Source organism: Drosophila albomicans, chromosome 3 (genome assembly GCF_009650485.2).
Source record: "Drosophila albomicans strain 15112-1751.03 chromosome 3, ASM965048v2, whole genome shotgun sequence".
Taxonomy (NCBI): domain Eukaryota; kingdom Metazoa; phylum Arthropoda; class Insecta; order Diptera; family Drosophilidae; genus Drosophila; species Drosophila albomicans.
This window is the reverse complement of record NC_047629.2, coordinates 43,128,269-43,145,229: the sequence shown is the minus strand read 5'-3', so window position 1 is coordinate 43,145,229 and position 16,961 is coordinate 43,128,269. Positions and strand designations below refer to the sequence as shown.

At 43.7% G+C, this 16,961-nt stretch overlaps 3 protein-coding genes across 4 annotated transcripts; all 3 read right to left on the bottom strand.

Annotated features, from left to right (window-relative positions):
• Positions 1–1,109: 1,109 nt before the first annotated feature.
• LOC117571758 (transmembrane channel-like protein) lies at positions 1,110–12,118 on the bottom strand. Of its 2 annotated transcripts, XM_034254110.2 has the most exons (18): positions 11,958–12,118; positions 11,835–11,875; positions 11,431–11,739; positions 11,066–11,193; positions 10,890–10,994; positions 10,335–10,523; positions 10,102–10,232; positions 9,273–9,383; positions 8,480–8,574; positions 8,330–8,426; positions 8,141–8,233; positions 7,913–8,068; positions 5,789–7,523; positions 3,971–4,075; positions 3,621–3,802; positions 3,369–3,545; positions 2,979–3,301; positions 1,110–2,911 (listed from the first exon to the last, which is right to left on the bottom strand). In XM_034254110.2, the coding sequence occupies exons 1-18, from the start codon at positions 12,011–12,013 to the stop codon at positions 1,287–1,289; spliced, it is 5,658 nt and encodes a 1,885-aa protein (XP_034110001.2). In that variant the 5' UTR covers positions 12,014–12,118; the 3' UTR covers positions 1,110–1,286. The 2 variants fall into 2 exon arrangements, with proteins under 2 accessions (XP_034110001.2, XP_051859868.1); XM_052003908.1 differs by lacking the exons at positions 8,141–8,233; positions 11,431–11,739; positions 11,835–11,875; positions 11,958–12,118 and having other exon boundaries at positions 11,066–11,355.
• Positions 12,119–13,581: 1,463 nt separating this feature from the next.
• On the bottom strand, positions 13,582–14,889 carry LOC117571757 (MORN repeat-containing protein 5). Its single transcript, XM_034254107.2, has one exon. The coding sequence runs from the start codon at positions 14,726–14,728 to the stop codon at positions 13,769–13,771; it is 960 nt and encodes a 319-aa protein (XP_034109998.1). The 5' UTR covers positions 14,729–14,889; the 3' UTR covers positions 13,582–13,768.
• Positions 14,890–15,475: 586 nt separating this feature from the next.
• LOC117571756 (uncharacterized) lies at positions 15,476–16,811 on the bottom strand. Its single transcript, XM_034254106.2, has one exon. It carries the CDS (start codon positions 16,728–16,730, stop codon positions 15,570–15,572), a length of 1,161 nt encoding a protein of 386 aa, XP_034109997.1. The 5' UTR covers positions 16,731–16,811; the 3' UTR covers positions 15,476–15,569.
• Between the last annotated feature and the right edge of the window lie 150 nt (positions 16,812–16,961).

The window sequence follows — 16,961 nt, the reverse complement described above, 5'->3', positions numbered from 1 at the left end:
GTTGCGCGATTGCATTGCTGATTTATGAATTAATGTTCAATTTGTCATTTATTTCTCTTATTACTCATTTTTCGGTATTTCAAACGTTTTGTATTTCAGTTCTTTTTGAACTCGAAATCGCATTCATATCTTCGTATGGTTTGACTTTGTCGTTTATTTATCTGTTATCTGTTAAACACATGTCGGAATCATATTCTATCATATGAGCAGCTCTCCGTTTGCTTTGCTATGTGAGTAAACTCAATTCCCGGTACTATCGGCGGAGGCTGTGCTGCTCTGTGCTCTACTTTTGGACTTAGTTGCCTTTAAGAGCTAGCGGGTTATCGCTGTTAGGCTGATAACAGTTCGTTGTACGAAAAAGCCAGAGAACTTTCAGTTTCATTGACTAAATTTAACACGAGATGCTTTACACAAATCATATTCTCTAAACTATACCATTTCTAATAGCTGAGCTTCAGATAAGGAATTTAGAGAGTCGAAAATATTTTAGGAAGTAATAATTCTCTCGAAAAGACGAAAATAGCTTTGAGTTAATAATTTTTACATAATAATAGCAGTGGTGATAAGCAATGTATTTAAATGTTTATGATGCCGGCAATTTGCAGAATAATTCTTAATTTTTTCCCGGCAACAGTTGACTGATTATGTCCGGATGAACTTTACTATCTCTTGTGATTTGGTGAGTTAATTTTATTCTATCATTTAGTGGCTCTCTAATTTGATTTGTTCAGTATTTGAGTTACTTACAGAAATCCGAATAAAATTATTGCAGTTGGGTCTTTTTCTCATTACAGAAAAGAATTTTACTTGGGCATCCGTTAATTATATTTTTTGTGGCTTTATGGTAAATAAATACAAATTTTTTATCTAACAGAAAGTTTTGAATTTAAACTTAACAGAAACTTAACAGAGACTCTTAAAGTTATGCTACTGAAATTAAACATAAAGCTTTCATGTAGCGAAGCTTTGGGTTATGTCCGTTATTTTTCAGCTTTTCAGCGCAACAAGAAAAAGCTGTTTGATATAAAACTCGTGTCGATTTCAACGCATATTTAAAACGTAACAATATTCTTATTAAATAAAACAATAAGAATTTCATTTAAAGGAAAGCAATCTATTTTTTTTATTAAGTTTCGTGTTGTAGGATAGACAAATAGATGAAGAGAGAGGAGTATTGAATTTACTAGGGTTTGTTGTTCATAACATGTTTAAGCTAAGTGGTAAGTAGACTAAACAATTTTCTTGGACTAAGAAGACACTCTGGTTGTTGAAGGACACTTGTAAAATTACTTTTCCTCATCTTCGCTCTCCTCAATATCGATCTTTATGATATTCACAGTGGGACCAGGTGAATCGCTTCGCTCTGGATGTCCATTCATAGCAGGAGCCGAAGGTGTTACTTCAGGCTCCACAATGCATTCGTCGCTGCCTGTGGTGCTGATGGTAATCGTTGGAATGTTGTCGGACCAGATAGAACTTTGGGAGTCCTCTCGCATGACGCGACGCCGCTGGGAAGCACTGCGTTTGGGGAAGGTAATCGGACCAGGCAGATCCAGTTCCTCCAAATCATCCATGGTGGCTAGAGTGGGCGTGGATGATGAGTTGGGGCCACCAACTGCGGGTGGTATTGGAGGCTTGATGGTTGGACGACTGGACGATGAGGATGTGCTGCTGCCAAAGTGCAGTGGCGCACTGGGTGTGGGTGAATCCGGCTCTGGCGTTGGTGGCATGTCCAGAGCTGTGGCACTTGAGTTGCTCGACAACACTGAAGGTGGTGGTGGCGGTGTGTAGGCCAAATATGTGGGTGTTGTGGGCCCTGGCGACTCATCTGACCCTTGCTCAACATCGTCCTTTTTCAGATTAACTGCCTCACGTACGAGTGCCAACAGGGAACCAATTTTCTTGCGTCCCTGGCGAGACAATGCCGCCAGTTTCTCTGCATTCATTTGGCGCTGACTCAGACCCAAGCTAGGAGTGGGTGAAGGCAACGGCTGCGGCTCACCAGACGATCCATTGCCATTGCCATTGGAGTTGCTACTTGTCAGCTCACAGTTTAGGTGCTCGCTGCTGGGCACTTGGGGAATCTCTCCGGATTTATTCTTCTCGAGACTCTTGTCATCAAACTTAAATACTTCAGGCTCTTGTCTGCTGGTCGACGAGTTGTGCTTCGACTTGTGTCTGCGGAACTTGAATTTGCTCAACCCGAGACCTTCGAGGGGACCGCCCTCTTTAACCGGCGGCGGAGGTGGCCGCTCTTGTTGCTCCTCATGTTCGGGAGGCTTCTTTTCGTCCACTATGTGAAAGTGACTCTCAGGTGCCGCTGGCTCAGGAGCCTGTGCTTCCGCCTCGGGTGTTGTGGGCTTCGATTGCTCATCCTTCTCCTTCTCCTTCTCCTTCTCCTTGTCCTTCTCTTTGTCCCGCTTGCGACGCAACAAGCTAGCGCGTCGTTCATTCACAATGCGCGAGTTAGTCTCCGGATCGTGTTCATTTGGTGGGTCATAGGGCGGTGGCTGTTGCCTATGCTTGTGCTCCTTTTTCTCCCTGAAACTTTCCCGCTCCTTGCGCTCATGTCTGTCCACCTTGAAGCGACTCTTAGGATGCGGTTCCTTGACGGGAAAGTGGTTGGTACCGGGACTGCTGCCACCAGCATTTGCGGCCGCTGCAATGGAATCGGAACGTGCTCGTTCCTGCTTGGCAATCTGCACGATGTCCACGAGCGAGGGTTTCCGGGTGCGACGTATTTGTTGCAAGCGTGACAGGCCAAAGCTGCGCTTCTCCTTGGGCTCCTCGTCGTGAGGCAACGAGTCTTGGTGCTCAGTGTCCGTGTCGTCGTCGTCGCGACGCAACGAGTCGTCATCCGAGGTGGCTGAACCCTTGCGCAATGCCTTCTTCATGATGCGTGAGATGAGCTCTGTGCAAAGTGCAGGCGAAAGTTGAGTTAAGCAGCATGGAGGAGGCAAAAGTTGTTGGCTACTTACCTTTGCGTGCCTGATTCTTGTACTCTTCGTTATCAAAATCTGGCGGCTGTGTGGGCGTGACGGGGGACGATGCCTCGAGCACTTTGCGCCAGCGATTTGTCAGTGTTGTGGCGGTTGGTTCCGCCTGCTTAACCTCGGGAACTTTGAAAATCTTTTTGCGCTCCTCCTCGCGCTCCTTCTGCAACTGTGTACGCAGATCCTGATTAGCTTCGCGTAACGCCCCCGTCAGCGATATGAGATAATAAATGATGAGTATGAGTAGCAAAAGAAGCGGTATAACGGTACTCGACGATGTCAGATAGTCCAGTGGCTCATGAAGTTGCCTAGCAAGCGATTGTATGTCATAGAATTATTAACATTGCCTCAGGGGTCAGTTGGCTTGAGACTTACTTGGGTAGCGCGTTTCTGGTGGTATTTGTTATGAACTCAGCGATGCGATTGTACTCGGAAAAGGGTCCACAGTGCCAGGAAGGACGCAGCCAAACAATAGCATAGCCAACGGGCAGCACACAGAGGAACAACATGGTCAGCAACAGGGATAGATAAAAGTTGTTCGATTTGGAGGCTCTGCAACATACAACAAAATATTTACTTTGATATAGTAGATCAAAGAGAAGGCAACAAGGATACTCGGATACATACTTAAAGACCACCTCGTGTGGCACATTGCAGGTGAGTACAATCCAGGATCTAAAGTACATCATAATCATCAGTTTGACAAGGTTGATGAGCACAAGACCGGGTGAGAAGAAAATGCCCATCCACACCTGTCCCTGGTTATTAATCAACGTCAGGATGTTCTCAGCTATCTTAAAGTCTCCATACTGCATGTCGCATGCCGCATGCCGCAAAAACAAAGGCGACCCATTAGTCACAGTCGTTTGGTTGAGGTTGCCAAAGAGAGTGGGGAAAAAAGTCGAGAATGCGGGATGAGGTTGCTAACTAGGATAAAAGTGTGTGCGTTCTGCTCTCGCACTCGCACTTGCACTCACCTGCGGAAACGTTTTCTCCATGTCCCAGCACCAGTTTTGATTGACATACCGCACAAATAGGGCACGCAGAAAGTCGATGCATAGCGGCGCCACGATGGACATGAGCTGCAACATACCGTGAACAAGGAGAGTAAGAAGGGACGGTCAAAGCATGCTGTAATGAAGTGGTGTTTGTGGCACAGAACACATGCTTCAAAACGTGCCACAAGCTCTGCCACACAGCACATTGTCTGCCTACACCCTGTAAGCTTTAAAGGTGGCAACACTTTGGATACTTTTAAGAACTGCAGTGCATTGTTTAGCTTACTTACAGGGCATCTTTTTGTCCAAAACCCTTGCACATTTCTAGCAGCTAGTCATGTAACATAGTTCGAGACATGTTTATGGCTGATTTACTGGCCGCACAATCCTGCAAACTATCTGACCAAAAACCCATTCATTTCCCAACCGAAATTCATGCACGAACACGTACCTGGAACGAGGCAAGATACCCAAGGATACCCAAGACTGTGCAAAGGATATTTGCTTCCTACTACATCGTCTGTTAGTAAAACCGCACATGACCAAAACCCAATTGGGTCTTAACCTAACGCAAACAGTGACTTGAGCTTAAAATTTTGTTATGCGTAAGGCATAAAGGCGCTTAACTTAAGGCTCGTAACTTGTTTAATTTATGTGCCCAAATCGTTTAATAGAGATTATGTACGCCATGTCCAGATGACAACAACAACATCAAAAACAACAACATCGAAAATATCAACAACAAAATATGTATCTACATAATCAAATTGTGCGCCTTTTTCTACATTTTTTTGTAAGCTTTTCAAGCAAAGCTGCTTATACAAATGGTAAAAAAAAAGAAAAAGTGACCCCGAAAAGTTGACCGTGTCGAGCCCATGAATTTGTTTGCGATTAGACTTTAAGTTCACAATCAAATCTTAGGCCAATCGACACTCATCCAACAAAGGAATCGAGTGAAGAAAAACACTTGGAAATCGATGGCAAAAGTTCAAAAATGTTTCCTATGCAAATGCCGCTCATTGATAAGTATAAATTGCGTTCAATGCCAAGCGAATACCAGCTGCGTATTGGGCAAAGGACTCTGGAGAGCGATTATTATGATAAAATACTTTTTGGTTCTGTCTGGGTCGTTGTGCTATATATTTCTTACATAGGGGGATAGCTTGGATTTGAAAGGGAATATGCCATCAATTTAAATTTGTTGGTATTACAAAGTTTGGCTAGAATGAAAATAGTTTTACTTTGAACTAGCAACTGAATACTAAATTAAAATTCTGAAAAAAAAATACAGGAAAACTTAGCTGAAGTATATAGTAATTCACATGGCAAGGGTATACAGCTTGCGACTAATCTAAACATAGATTTTCAGTTTTAGTTGCTTTGCTTTTGACTTTTCAAGCTAACACAAAAAATTTTGATTTTTGCCATGAAGAGCGGAAAACAAATTTTTTCGTGCAGCATTTTCCGGACAATTTAGCTAAACGGGATTTCACGCTATCGCCTAAGTAGCACACTGCTTTTGCTCTCACTGCCAGCTTGTTTGTCTGGTTGTTGCCCTCTTTAAAGTTCAATCATATTTCAAAGTTAAATAGATTTCGATATGAGCACAAGAACGCTGCATCTGTTTATTTGCTCCCCGGATGATTCCTGGTGCTGCGGAAACGTCGCATTTTCGACTGGAAAAAGGTAATTGATAGCAGTTGCTGCTGATGCTGACAAATTTGTGTTTAAACTGCGGCCAGACATTTGTCCATTCATCTCATCTGCCTCTGCCTACTTGTATTCTTTTTTGCTTACCCCATCAAAGACGATGACCTTTGACAACTCCTGACCCAATGATGTCTCCCAGCACATTGTTGTAAGATTCATTTGAATGGTTTTCAGTGCCTTACGCACTTCCTTCAGTCGCTCCACTTGCAACTCTAGAGGAGTCTTCTTCACTGTGGTTTGCCGCGCTTCGCTACTGAGTGTGGTTTCCAGTCCGTCGGCTGTGGTGGTGCTGCCGAAGAAGTCCTGATTCTCGGGCGGACAAACGGTGATCACACAGTGCTCGGTGTTGCCATGTTGCGCATCGTTGTCGTAGAAGACTGTGCTGCCAATGCCCTCAATCTGCGCGTAGTCTATATAGAAGGGTGTTGTAGTTGTGCTGCCGCCAACTATGTTCTCATCATCTTCGGTGGTGCTGCTAGAGCCGAAGATTCCATCGCTGCTGCTGCTGGAGCTGAAGCTCTCTGTAGTACTGCTGCTGCTTTCTATGTTCTCCGTTGTTGAGGTTGTTGGCGCCTCAGTGGTGCGTATGGTAGTTGTCGTCGTAGGTCTCGTGGCGGTGTTGGGTTTCGGAGTGGTGCTGGTGGTAGTTGTGGTGGTGATGTTGGGAATGTTGAATTTGTTGCGCCTCTCTTGCAGAAAACGTCGCCACTCTTCCTCACTCAGTCGGCTTAGAGGACGTGTTGTGGTCGTGGTGGTGGTGGTGCTGCTGCTGCTTGTTGGTGGCGTCCATACTGGTGGTGCTGGCCTATAGGGTGGTCTGTAGATGGGTGGCGGTGTGTAACTAGCGGGTGTTGTAGGCTCTGACAGTGTCGTGCTACCATTTCGATGCCTTCGACTGTATCTGCTGGTGTGCCACACAGGTGGCGATTGCTCCACCTGCCTTTTCTTCCGTGGCTGCTCATCCAGTTGAGCCAGCGCCTGTGCCAACGGATCATCTGATTGCTCAGTGGTAACCAGCTCATCGGCGCCATCGGGCAACTCGCCACCTTCAAAGTAATCCACATAGTTGAAGTAGCTATCGTTGCCCGGCGCTGGCGTCGTTGTAGTACTGGATGAACCCAACTGTGGCTCATCGCTGCCATAGTCATAGGAGCCATCCTCATCGGTGGTAAATGGCGCCGCAGTTGTCGTTGTGGTTGTTGTTGTTGTTGTACTTTGTGTGGTTGGCAGCGTTGTGGTTGTTGCTTTGGTGGTTGTTGTCGTTGGAGTGGTTGTGGGTAAGGTAGTCCAAGGTGTCGTCGTCGTCGTTGTCGTTGTTTCAGTAGTTGTTATGGGTGGCGGCGAAGTCCACATTTCGGTGGTTGTTGTTGGCGTCGTTATGCTGGGCAACATTGTGGTTGTTGTCAGATTCAGCAGCATCAAGGTGGTGGTAATGTTTTTGGGATTGCCAAATATCCGAAATAGTCGTGGTTTTGAGCATTTAAAAGTTATGTTATAGCACTTAATTCGCTGCACCGTTGACAACATTGCACCCACCGCAGTGCTAGAGAAGAGCGCATCGGTGGTGCCCGAAGAATCGGCTCCCCAAGGCGTCGTTGTGGTCAGATCATCAGAGAAGCCGTCCGACGTGCTGTCACTGTAAAGCGGCGTCGTTGTTGTCATCGCTCGCAGTGTCTCAATGGAGCTCATCAGGTGGTGCAGCTCCTGCGTGTTGGTTTCGTTCTCCAGCTTCAGCATCTGGAGCGGTTTCTCTTTGCTGTTGATCTTGTAGATGAACGAGAACATCAGCGAATACAAATTCAACATGTTAAGTATCATGATGCTGTGGAGGACAAGAAAGAGATGATCAATGAATGAATATTTTTCTGTAAAAATAATTTAAGTAAAAGGCGACAGTATTGATTGATGGTAATGTGTAGAAAAAAGTTTGTGAAGAGCATTAGTATACAGAAATAAAAAATTAAAAATTTGTAAAGCATTTTTTATGTACATATATATATAATATTTTAAATTATAAAATTGGAAGCTTAATCAGAATAATTGAATAATAAATAATAAAAATTACAATTAAAATTTTCTTGCGGTAATCTTATTCATTCAATATTATTTTTTCATTCTTTTTGCTATTTTGTTTGTTTCTTTAAAGTTTTCTTTTGCATATTTGCCACCAAGTATTTGCTGCATAAGAAATGCATGTTTTTCTTTGCTTACCGCGCAAGTTGCAGACGCAGCTGCTGCCTGGGATGCCAGTTCTCGAAGAGGCCCAAGGCTTCGAATATCATGGGAAGGAAGAAGGATAACAGCGTCATGGTCACATTCACGGCATTGCGACTGAGCCAATTGTCGTGCTTGGCCAAATCCTCAGAGCTAAAAGCAACACAGAAAAGCAGATTACTCGAGTTAAGTGTAATTTCGTACGCCAGAGCAAAGGATACACACTGATTCACCAGCAGGACGACTGTGGCTCCCGATAATCCCAGCAGGCCCATGACCAGAATGTTAACCAATATCCTTTGTAATATCACGCGCCAGCTGCAGGAGGAAGAAAACACATCATGGAGCATGGTAATAGTGCAATTATAAACTGCAATTGACGCTGCATACTGAGTATATCCTTTTGGCACTTACTTGCGATTATCCTTTTTCTTTTCGGCTTCCTCGAGTAGCGCCTCCTTGAAGCCAACAACAACGGATGCGATGCGATTATGCGCCGTCTCCGCGTGTCCTGTGCAAAGGTAATAATGAAGTTGAGTTCCTTCTTTGTTCGTTACTGCTTACCTATCATAAAGTCCCAGCCGGTGAAGAGTTTCCACGAGAAGACGCACTCGTCATCCTTCGAGGAAAGTTTCGAGTTGCGCGAATTCTCCGCCATTCTGTCATGAAAGAGAAAAGTGACGCAAAGTCATGTTAAGTGAGAAGAAAAGAGTGAAGAAAAAAGTTGGTTTACAAGCCATAATTGGCGCACAAATCCTGGCTGCCTAATGCCGCACAAAATATGACCACGAGTACAAATTCACGCATGCCGCGCACGTGCCACAAACGTGTGGCAGCACAAGTGGCAAGGTCAGTGTCGGCATCCTCGTTGCTGTCGGTGCTGTCGTTGCCGTTGCTGTTGCTGTTGACATTGCTACTTTGTTCAATTACGAAATCAACATAATGCCGACAAAGCCATTAAAAGGAGCAACCGTTGCCAGCCAGAACACTCCCTAGTCCTCCCTCTCGCTCTTGGCCCCTTTCGGTTGTCCAGTTAACACGCTGCCACAGCCACCGCCGCCGCCGCTTCGGTTGTCTCGTGTCTGGCCGCGTGCGTGCGTAAATCATAATGGCCAAGTTTTTTCCTTATAGGCGAAGTTTTACTTTTCCCTTTCTCGTTTATTTGGAGAACACGCCCAACTCGGACAACTCGAACATGCCGTAGATTTGTATTATTTAATCAGCGCGACGTTGCGTTCGGTTTAATTAATTAACGACCATTTTTGGCATTTAGTTTGCCTTTGTGGCTTCGATGTTCAGAGATTTAATGAAGTGTTCCGTTCCACCATCAATTCTATTTCTCTATACCCATACTCACTTTCTTAGCGTGGCCACAAAGCTGTAGATGTAGACGAGCACGGCAGTGAGGAAGTAAGCCAACGGCAGCTTATAGCCGGATGTGCTGATGCCGGAAGTGCTCGAATAATAACTATGTGAAGTAGAGAAGCAAATGGGATAAAGAGATACGAGTGAACGAATACATGTGAGCATAAAGAAATTCGCAATTAACCACGCCACTTAAAATTAACTTGATTATATTATGCAACTGAATTGCTGGCGAATTGCATGCGAAATTATTATTCATTATTGCAACTGTAGTGTGGAAGGATTTAAAGGAGCTCTTGCCAGACAATTTTAAGTCGGGCATTCTTAATTGAGGGAATTAAATAATGAGATACGGAAAGATATGTAAATTACAAAATTATAATGAAAGTTTAAAGAAATTGATGTAAACCAAAGATTAAATTGTTAAAGTTTAAATCTGTTCTTACATATATTTCTTAAAATCTCTTGTTTTTTATTGATAATAAAAAATACATGAAAATATTAGTTAATTTTTTAATACATTTAAAATGAAATTAAGAAAAAAAAATAAAATTAAATAAATTGAAATATAATAAACAATAAAATATAATTATGCCAACTTTGAGTAATTTATAATAAGTTAAATTAAAATATATTTTAAATTAAGCTGCACAAACTGTGCCACAAGTCGTATACGTAATTAATGCGATTACATTTTGTAGGCATTTTTACAAGTTTTTTTTTAAAGGGTATGGAATTTACATGGTAATAATCATAAAGCACATTAAATACTGTAATAATATTATATATGCATTCTCTGCATATTCATGCTCTTGACTTACCCATAAAACATGGGTGAATACTTCAAGTAGCCCTCGAATTCCCAGAATGTGAAAAGATTACCGGCTACTTTGTATTCCGGTTCGGACATGCGTTTTCGCGGATCCGTTTCATCGTGTTTCGTTGCAAAGTACTAAAGAATGCGATGGGAAGGAAGCGTGGAGAGAGGAAAGGGATGCGGTTAGTGCATGCTGGGAATGGAAGAGAGCAATTACAATGGTTGAGGCGAACGCACCTCCGGTCCAATGACAAAGGCCACCAACGGAATGGCAATCATAATGTTGACCCACATGAGCCAGCGCAGGAATGTAAAATAGGATGCGACGCCGGAGCCAAAATGCGATTCGATTTCCTTGATGCGCAGTTCCCAGGGTATGAGCACTGTGAGTAAGCTGGTGGTTTCACGTTTCCAGTGCCGCCATCGCTGCGAAGAGGAGAAAGAGAATGAAGAGAACGAAGTGGAGACGTAGAGAAGGCGACATGAGTTATGCATGAATACAGACTCGGACTCGAACTTGGACTGAGGTGGAGCCAGAGGCGTAGATTGTGCTCGTATTTTAATTGGTTTTCATGTAGAATGTCGACAAGTTTGTGAATTATGTGTCTGCAGATTTATTTGAGCGCCATAAATTTGGCAAGCATAAATAAATGCAGGACACTTGGGTTGAAGCTAGGACGGAGGACTGATATTGGGACTGCGACTTGGTCCTTGACTGCATTTGGCCAAGCCAAACACACAGCTCGTAATTGCTGGGAGTGAGTTGTGTACTCTGTGAAATCTTTCACTTACCGCTGCCATTAAAATTTTAAACCTCGCCCACAAATCTCGGGTGCTGCGTGACATGGCAAAGCGTTCCTGCAGCGCTCCCTCGTGGCGTGCCACATACGTTTTGGCCTGTCAACAGAGAGAAAATCGAACTTAATGGCGGCAACTAAGATCAAGGCGTGAAATTGAAAGTGGCCTACCTGCCGCACCAGCTTCAACTTCTTGCGTATGGGCCATGGCTGTAATTTGACCGATTGTATGACCTCCTTGTGCAGGCGTATATTCTCAAAGATTTGCTCCTGCGTGGACTCCTGATTGGTGCCCTCCTCTACTCACACACACACACAGATAGTAAAAAGAGAGCAGAACAAGAAGAAAAGCAAATATTACACATACGCCACGTCTGACCACGTGCCACCAAATGGGCGCACGTAACGGTTGAAATTACGACTACATCAGAGAAAGTCTCTGCCCTCTCACACTCTGTTCCCAATTGATTAGCCACTCGAGGCCTTACAAGTTAAACGAAATGAAATCTTTGCAAACATTTCGAGCAGGTACTTGCCTGAGCTTGTGGTATAAACACTGGAGCGTCGCCGCTCCACACTATCGAGCACGTGATCCATGGGACTCGATGCACGTCGCGAGCTGCGACTGCCACGTTTGCCTCGATAGCCACGCACACTGGCACGTCTTTGCATTATCGCCGATACGGAAATTGAGTAGTCCTCCTCATCGTCCACATCGCCGACGCCATTTTGTTGCTCGTATGGAAGGTCCTGCGGCTGATAATGTGAATGCTGTTGTGACTCGTGATAGTTATAGGCGTTGCTGTCGACGTCGCTGCTCTGATTATGTGCTGTGGTGTGCAAATCTGTGCGGAGCAAACACACAAAAAACTATTAAACTAGTGCTGTAAACTTACTCTTCCAACTATCGTTTTTCTTTATAGTTTCCTCTTGCCCATACCGTTCAGTTCATAGGATCTGTTATCGTCCTGTGAAGCAGTTCTGCGAGCATGTGATTTATGTGTTAGACGACGATTTACAAAAAAGGTAATTTGAAAAAGCATTGCATGACAGTATTACTTACCTGCGTCCCCTTTGTCCTCGATAGTATTCTCGACGCTCGTCGGCGCTGCTCTGCATCTGCCAGCCTCCGCCTCCTCCTCCTCCTCCGCCTTTGTCCTTATCCCAGTCGCATGGCGGCGCCCAGGTCACGGATAATTGATGTGGTGAGGTGACGCCCGAGTTGTGCTATATAAGTTATTCAACTTTAATTACAACTAAAGCGCTTCGCACAAAGTTTCTTTTACATTTAAATGGGAATCGCACACTCTACGTATACTTTATATTTAATTTATCATAATAATACTCTTGTAATCACTTTTATTTTACATATAAGTTTTATAATTTATTTAATTAACATTAAATGTATTTTAAATCTCTCTTTCAGAGTCTTTTCGAGTATTATTATTTCTTTTCGTTTTTCTAGGTTTTTTTTTGTGCCGCCGTAGCGCTTTGGAGCAGCTTTGCGCGCAGACTGAACGGCTTAGCAAGCTTGGCAGAGCCAGCAGGCCACATACAGGACATCAAAAGGACACACACCCGCTCGCCAGCTAGCCAGTGTGGAGTTAAATTTTTTCTAATAATGAATGAATATGAATGAAGCGTAGAGAGCCAAACCGAAACCCCACCCAGAGATTCGCTACTCGGACTCGGACTCGCGGACTTATCAAAGCCAAAACGTGCCCAAAACACACACACATAGAGACGGCGCGAACGTTAAGGAATTTACATAGACACGCGCCCGGGCATTGAGGTAGGGGAGTAGAAGGACGTCGGGCAGGTGACTGACCACTCGTTGACTTCCTTGCCCAGTTGAAACGAAGACGAATGAGCGTTAAAATCGCTAACGGCATGTGATAACAACAACGACGCTGAGCGCCGGGCGTAGCCAACAGCACAAGGAGTTCCAGTCCAGAACTGGACAGAACAGGACATTGAATGTTCATTTAGATGGTTGTGATTGTGTGTGTGGGTTGGTATGTGTGTGTGTGTGTGTGTGTTTGTGTATGGTTGGATTGAGTCACGTTGTATTCTTGGCTGGCCACTGGCCACTGGCATGTAAATGAAAATCAAACATGCAAGGGTTGATAAAGAAAATCGCAAAATTACAACAGCAACAAAACAACAGACACACAGTAAGAAATGAGGCAGACATACACACCTACACATTGGCTCACACATACTTGGACATATTCCGCGCCCACTATTGAAATATGTTTTCAACTTTTATAACATTTAGCTGTGTTTTTTGTGTTTCGCTTTTGCTTTCGCTTTCACTTTCCCTTTTAACTTCGGGCTTTTCCAGATTTCACTATCGTTTAGCCTTTTGCGAACTGGCCTTTTAATTAAATGAACTTCTGCCAGCCTTCTATTTTATGTGTGTATTTTTTGTTCGCTTCTGCCCTTTTAATTAACGTCAAAATTTATCTGTGCGTGCTTGGCGATGTCTGATGTCTCTGGCTCACTCCCTCATATCGAAATCGAAATCATGTCGCACGTGTAGCGTAATTTGTTGTTGGCTTTTTATGGGTTCATTAGCCGCTGCAGCCGCCGAAACTAAACAGCGAGACAACTAAAGATGAGCAGTCAGTCAGGTTGAGTCGCTGTTGACCCAATTGCCACACCCACAAAACAAACACATATGTGGCTTTTAAGTGGATTTCCATGTTCGATTGCAGTTTTAAGGTGTTGCTTTCCCTTGTCATAAATCTAACAATCAAACATGGCTGGCCAACGCCTTGGGCTATGCAATATATTTCTTTTTATATATGGCTTTGACCCAAAAAAAAAAAAAAAAGAAAATACATTTGGCCAACAGACACTTGGGAATTTGGGTTAAGCGCGTAGAATATTAATTAATGTCTCGGCGATCGATGTGACCATTTTACTTGTATCCACCGTTGGTCGCTGCTCTTGTCTCATTTTCCGATACAAGCATTTGTTGCACTTTGGCTGCCTTGATTTAATATTTCTTCTCTCGAATTTGAAGGACTTTTCCGAGCTGCTGTCATAATGCAAACACACTTCGCCCAGTGAACTTTCGCTGCTAGAACCTCGACATAGACAATAACTATGCCTCGGCGATGCGGTCAATTCTCTGTGAGGGTAGCCCACTGTTTGTTTGTCGTTCTCCACATTGTTGTGGATGATTTGTCGCGTGAAGTCTGCCAACACCTCGGGATCTAACTGCATTTTATCAAGTTCACCGTGCCGGCAATTGTTTTGTATCCACGCACGTGTTTCGCCGCAGCCCACAAAGAACTCTCTCGTTGGCGACAAGTGATTTGGTATTTCTGTCACACAACCGAAACGATTGAACTTGCCGAAGCCAAGATCGAATATGTTGGGAGCTAATGGCGGCGGTTCGTGTCCTTGCCAGCTTTTATACTTGAAAGGACCCACCGCCGACATTTGCCCCCGTTTTTCGCCACAAAACAATCGATTCTTGTTCGTGCAATAGTTCCAACTCTCGAAGCTCATCGCATCGCCGTGCCACGTGAAATCCACTTGCAAGTAATCGGTGAATGCCATGTTGTAGATCTTTTTCAGCTTGCCACGTTCGTGCAGCACTTTGTAGCAGATGTTGTGCGGCGGCGACAACTCAATGTAGCCATCGCCATGGAACTTGTTGTCGCAAAAGACGCCCACGTATCGCGATCCATCTGGCCATACATACATGCCATAGTCCTGCATGCCCAACGCATTCTGGGAGCCACAGAATTTGCTGCCTGTGGGAAAGTACGTTATGCTCGACTGCTGCTCCTCTTGTCTGTAGATTATTCTTCGATGTGGCATATCGATAAAGTCCCGAGCGATTACTTGTACAATATAAATGTATAAAATATAAATGTAATCTTATTTTTGAAGAAACTCGTAAACGAAAACAAATTGAACAGTCAATGCAAAATATAAACAGGTTGTTTCAACAATAAATCAACGAATGAAAGCTAATACCAATAATCGGTCAATAGACATAACACACGAAGGCGACTCTTAAGGATTGTTTAACTGAGCAAACTAGTAAGAAACCTACAGTCGAGTGTGCTCGCCTCATTACACTATTTCAATAAAACCATATTCTAAGAATATACAAAAAAAAATCTAAAAATATACTGAAATATTAAAAATATACTGAAATACTAAAAATATACTGAAATACTAAAAATATACTGACACATATCGTTTCAGATATTCATGGTGAATTAAAATTGTGTGAATTTGACATAAATAAGGATTAAAATGAATTCCAACTAGTCGTTTATATTTTTAGATTAATGCAGTATTTTCTATACTAAGTGATTGACTAGACAGCATATCAATGGCAAAGATAATAAACTCTTTCAAATTAAAATTTTGTTGCCATGATTCAAATCAAGTTCTAAACTTTTGTGTGTCCCAAACTTTTTGTTGCTTGGATGGTGAAATTTAAAGCCTATTTTTTTAAGGGAATTATATTTTTGCAGAGCGTTAGAATAAAATATTTGCTGTGCACAAATTTGAATAATTTACTGCAAATTTCATTCCATGCAAACTACTAAAAACTGCTAAGGGGAAATCACATATATTTAGACAACAAGTTGCACATTCTGCACTAGAATTTTTTTTGTTAACATTTCAAATTGTTTTATAACCAAAACTACAGCTCAAAAACGGAACGATTAATGTCAATAAAGCTTGCTGGACGTTTCATATACGATTGAACCACATAGAGATTGTCGCCAGCTTTCTTTTGGGCCATCCAATAGGCAGTATCGAAATTATCCTTGGTCTTCTCCACAAGTGACACTTCCGAAGGACTCTCCGAAACAGTTTGTGTGGCTCCAGAATCGACATTCTCTGGATCCGAGGTGCTGGTCCATTCGCGTGCTCTGTGCAACGGTGGCAGCGCTTCACCTGGACGACTACGTTCCCAAAGTCGAGTGAACTCTTCAATCTCCTTCTGCTCCCGCTCATGATGTCTTCTTATGCACACTTCAGTGATTGTTTGCTGGGCATTCTTTGGTCGATCGGCAGCAAAAAGAAAGTCGGCAGTTGCTCGATCTGGCTCAGATTTCGCTTTGCATAGTTTGGGATAATAACGTTCGCGTCGTACTTCTTTTTTGGGTGTATAGAGCGTGATGTTGGTCAATTGCGATTCCTCGGTTGCCAGATTATTTCCAACAATCTTGCGACAAAAGTCCGGCAGTGGTTCAATCACGTGCTGCTTGTGCGCCCCACGACAATGTCGCTTGATCCAACTACGCTCCTTGGGACAATTCACATAAACACTCTTCGAGAAGGGCGGTTGTCTGTCGAGCAGCCAGCCATTATCGGCATTGAAGATGCCTTCTTCCACATCGTAGCAGCCATCGGGCACCGTTCGTGCCAATAGATTATTGGTCAAGTAAGATGTAGGACCCACAGGTTGTTGTCCGTAGAAACGTTCCGCCTGATAGCGACGATCCTGCGGCGTCAGATACTTCCATTCATCGCATAGAAATTCACCATTTTGGAAGCTGCCCTCAACGTGGAGACCATCGTTAAACCACATGTCATCAATGCTCACCAGTTTGCCCCGCACAAACTCCCCCTTGATGGTGAAGCGATAAGGCAGCGCTAGCTTCAGATGTCCATAGCCATGGAATTTGCCTTGCACGAAGCGGCCACGATACTCGCTGCCATCGGGGAAGCGATAGCTGCCGAAGCCATCCATCATGTGCAGATCCTCGTGCCAGGAACCTTCATAGGTGCTGCCGGTAAGAAAACGCATCGATGCCCTATGCAATTCCTCATAATTGCTGGTTAAATTCTCAGTCATTCTCCTGCTTCCGATTTATGTTTTGTGTGTGCTACTGCAGCGTGTTAGTTTTATTCAACTCTGTGTGGTGTTGTTGTGTTTTACTATGCCTACTTGACCCACTTAAGAGTACACCAAATGGTGCCCAGTTTGCTGAGATTCCACATTAGCTTTATGACTTAACGACTGCGCATTTGTGTTGTGCCTGAGTGCGTGAGTCGTGTGTTCTATTGTCCTGGGTGCGGTCTAACT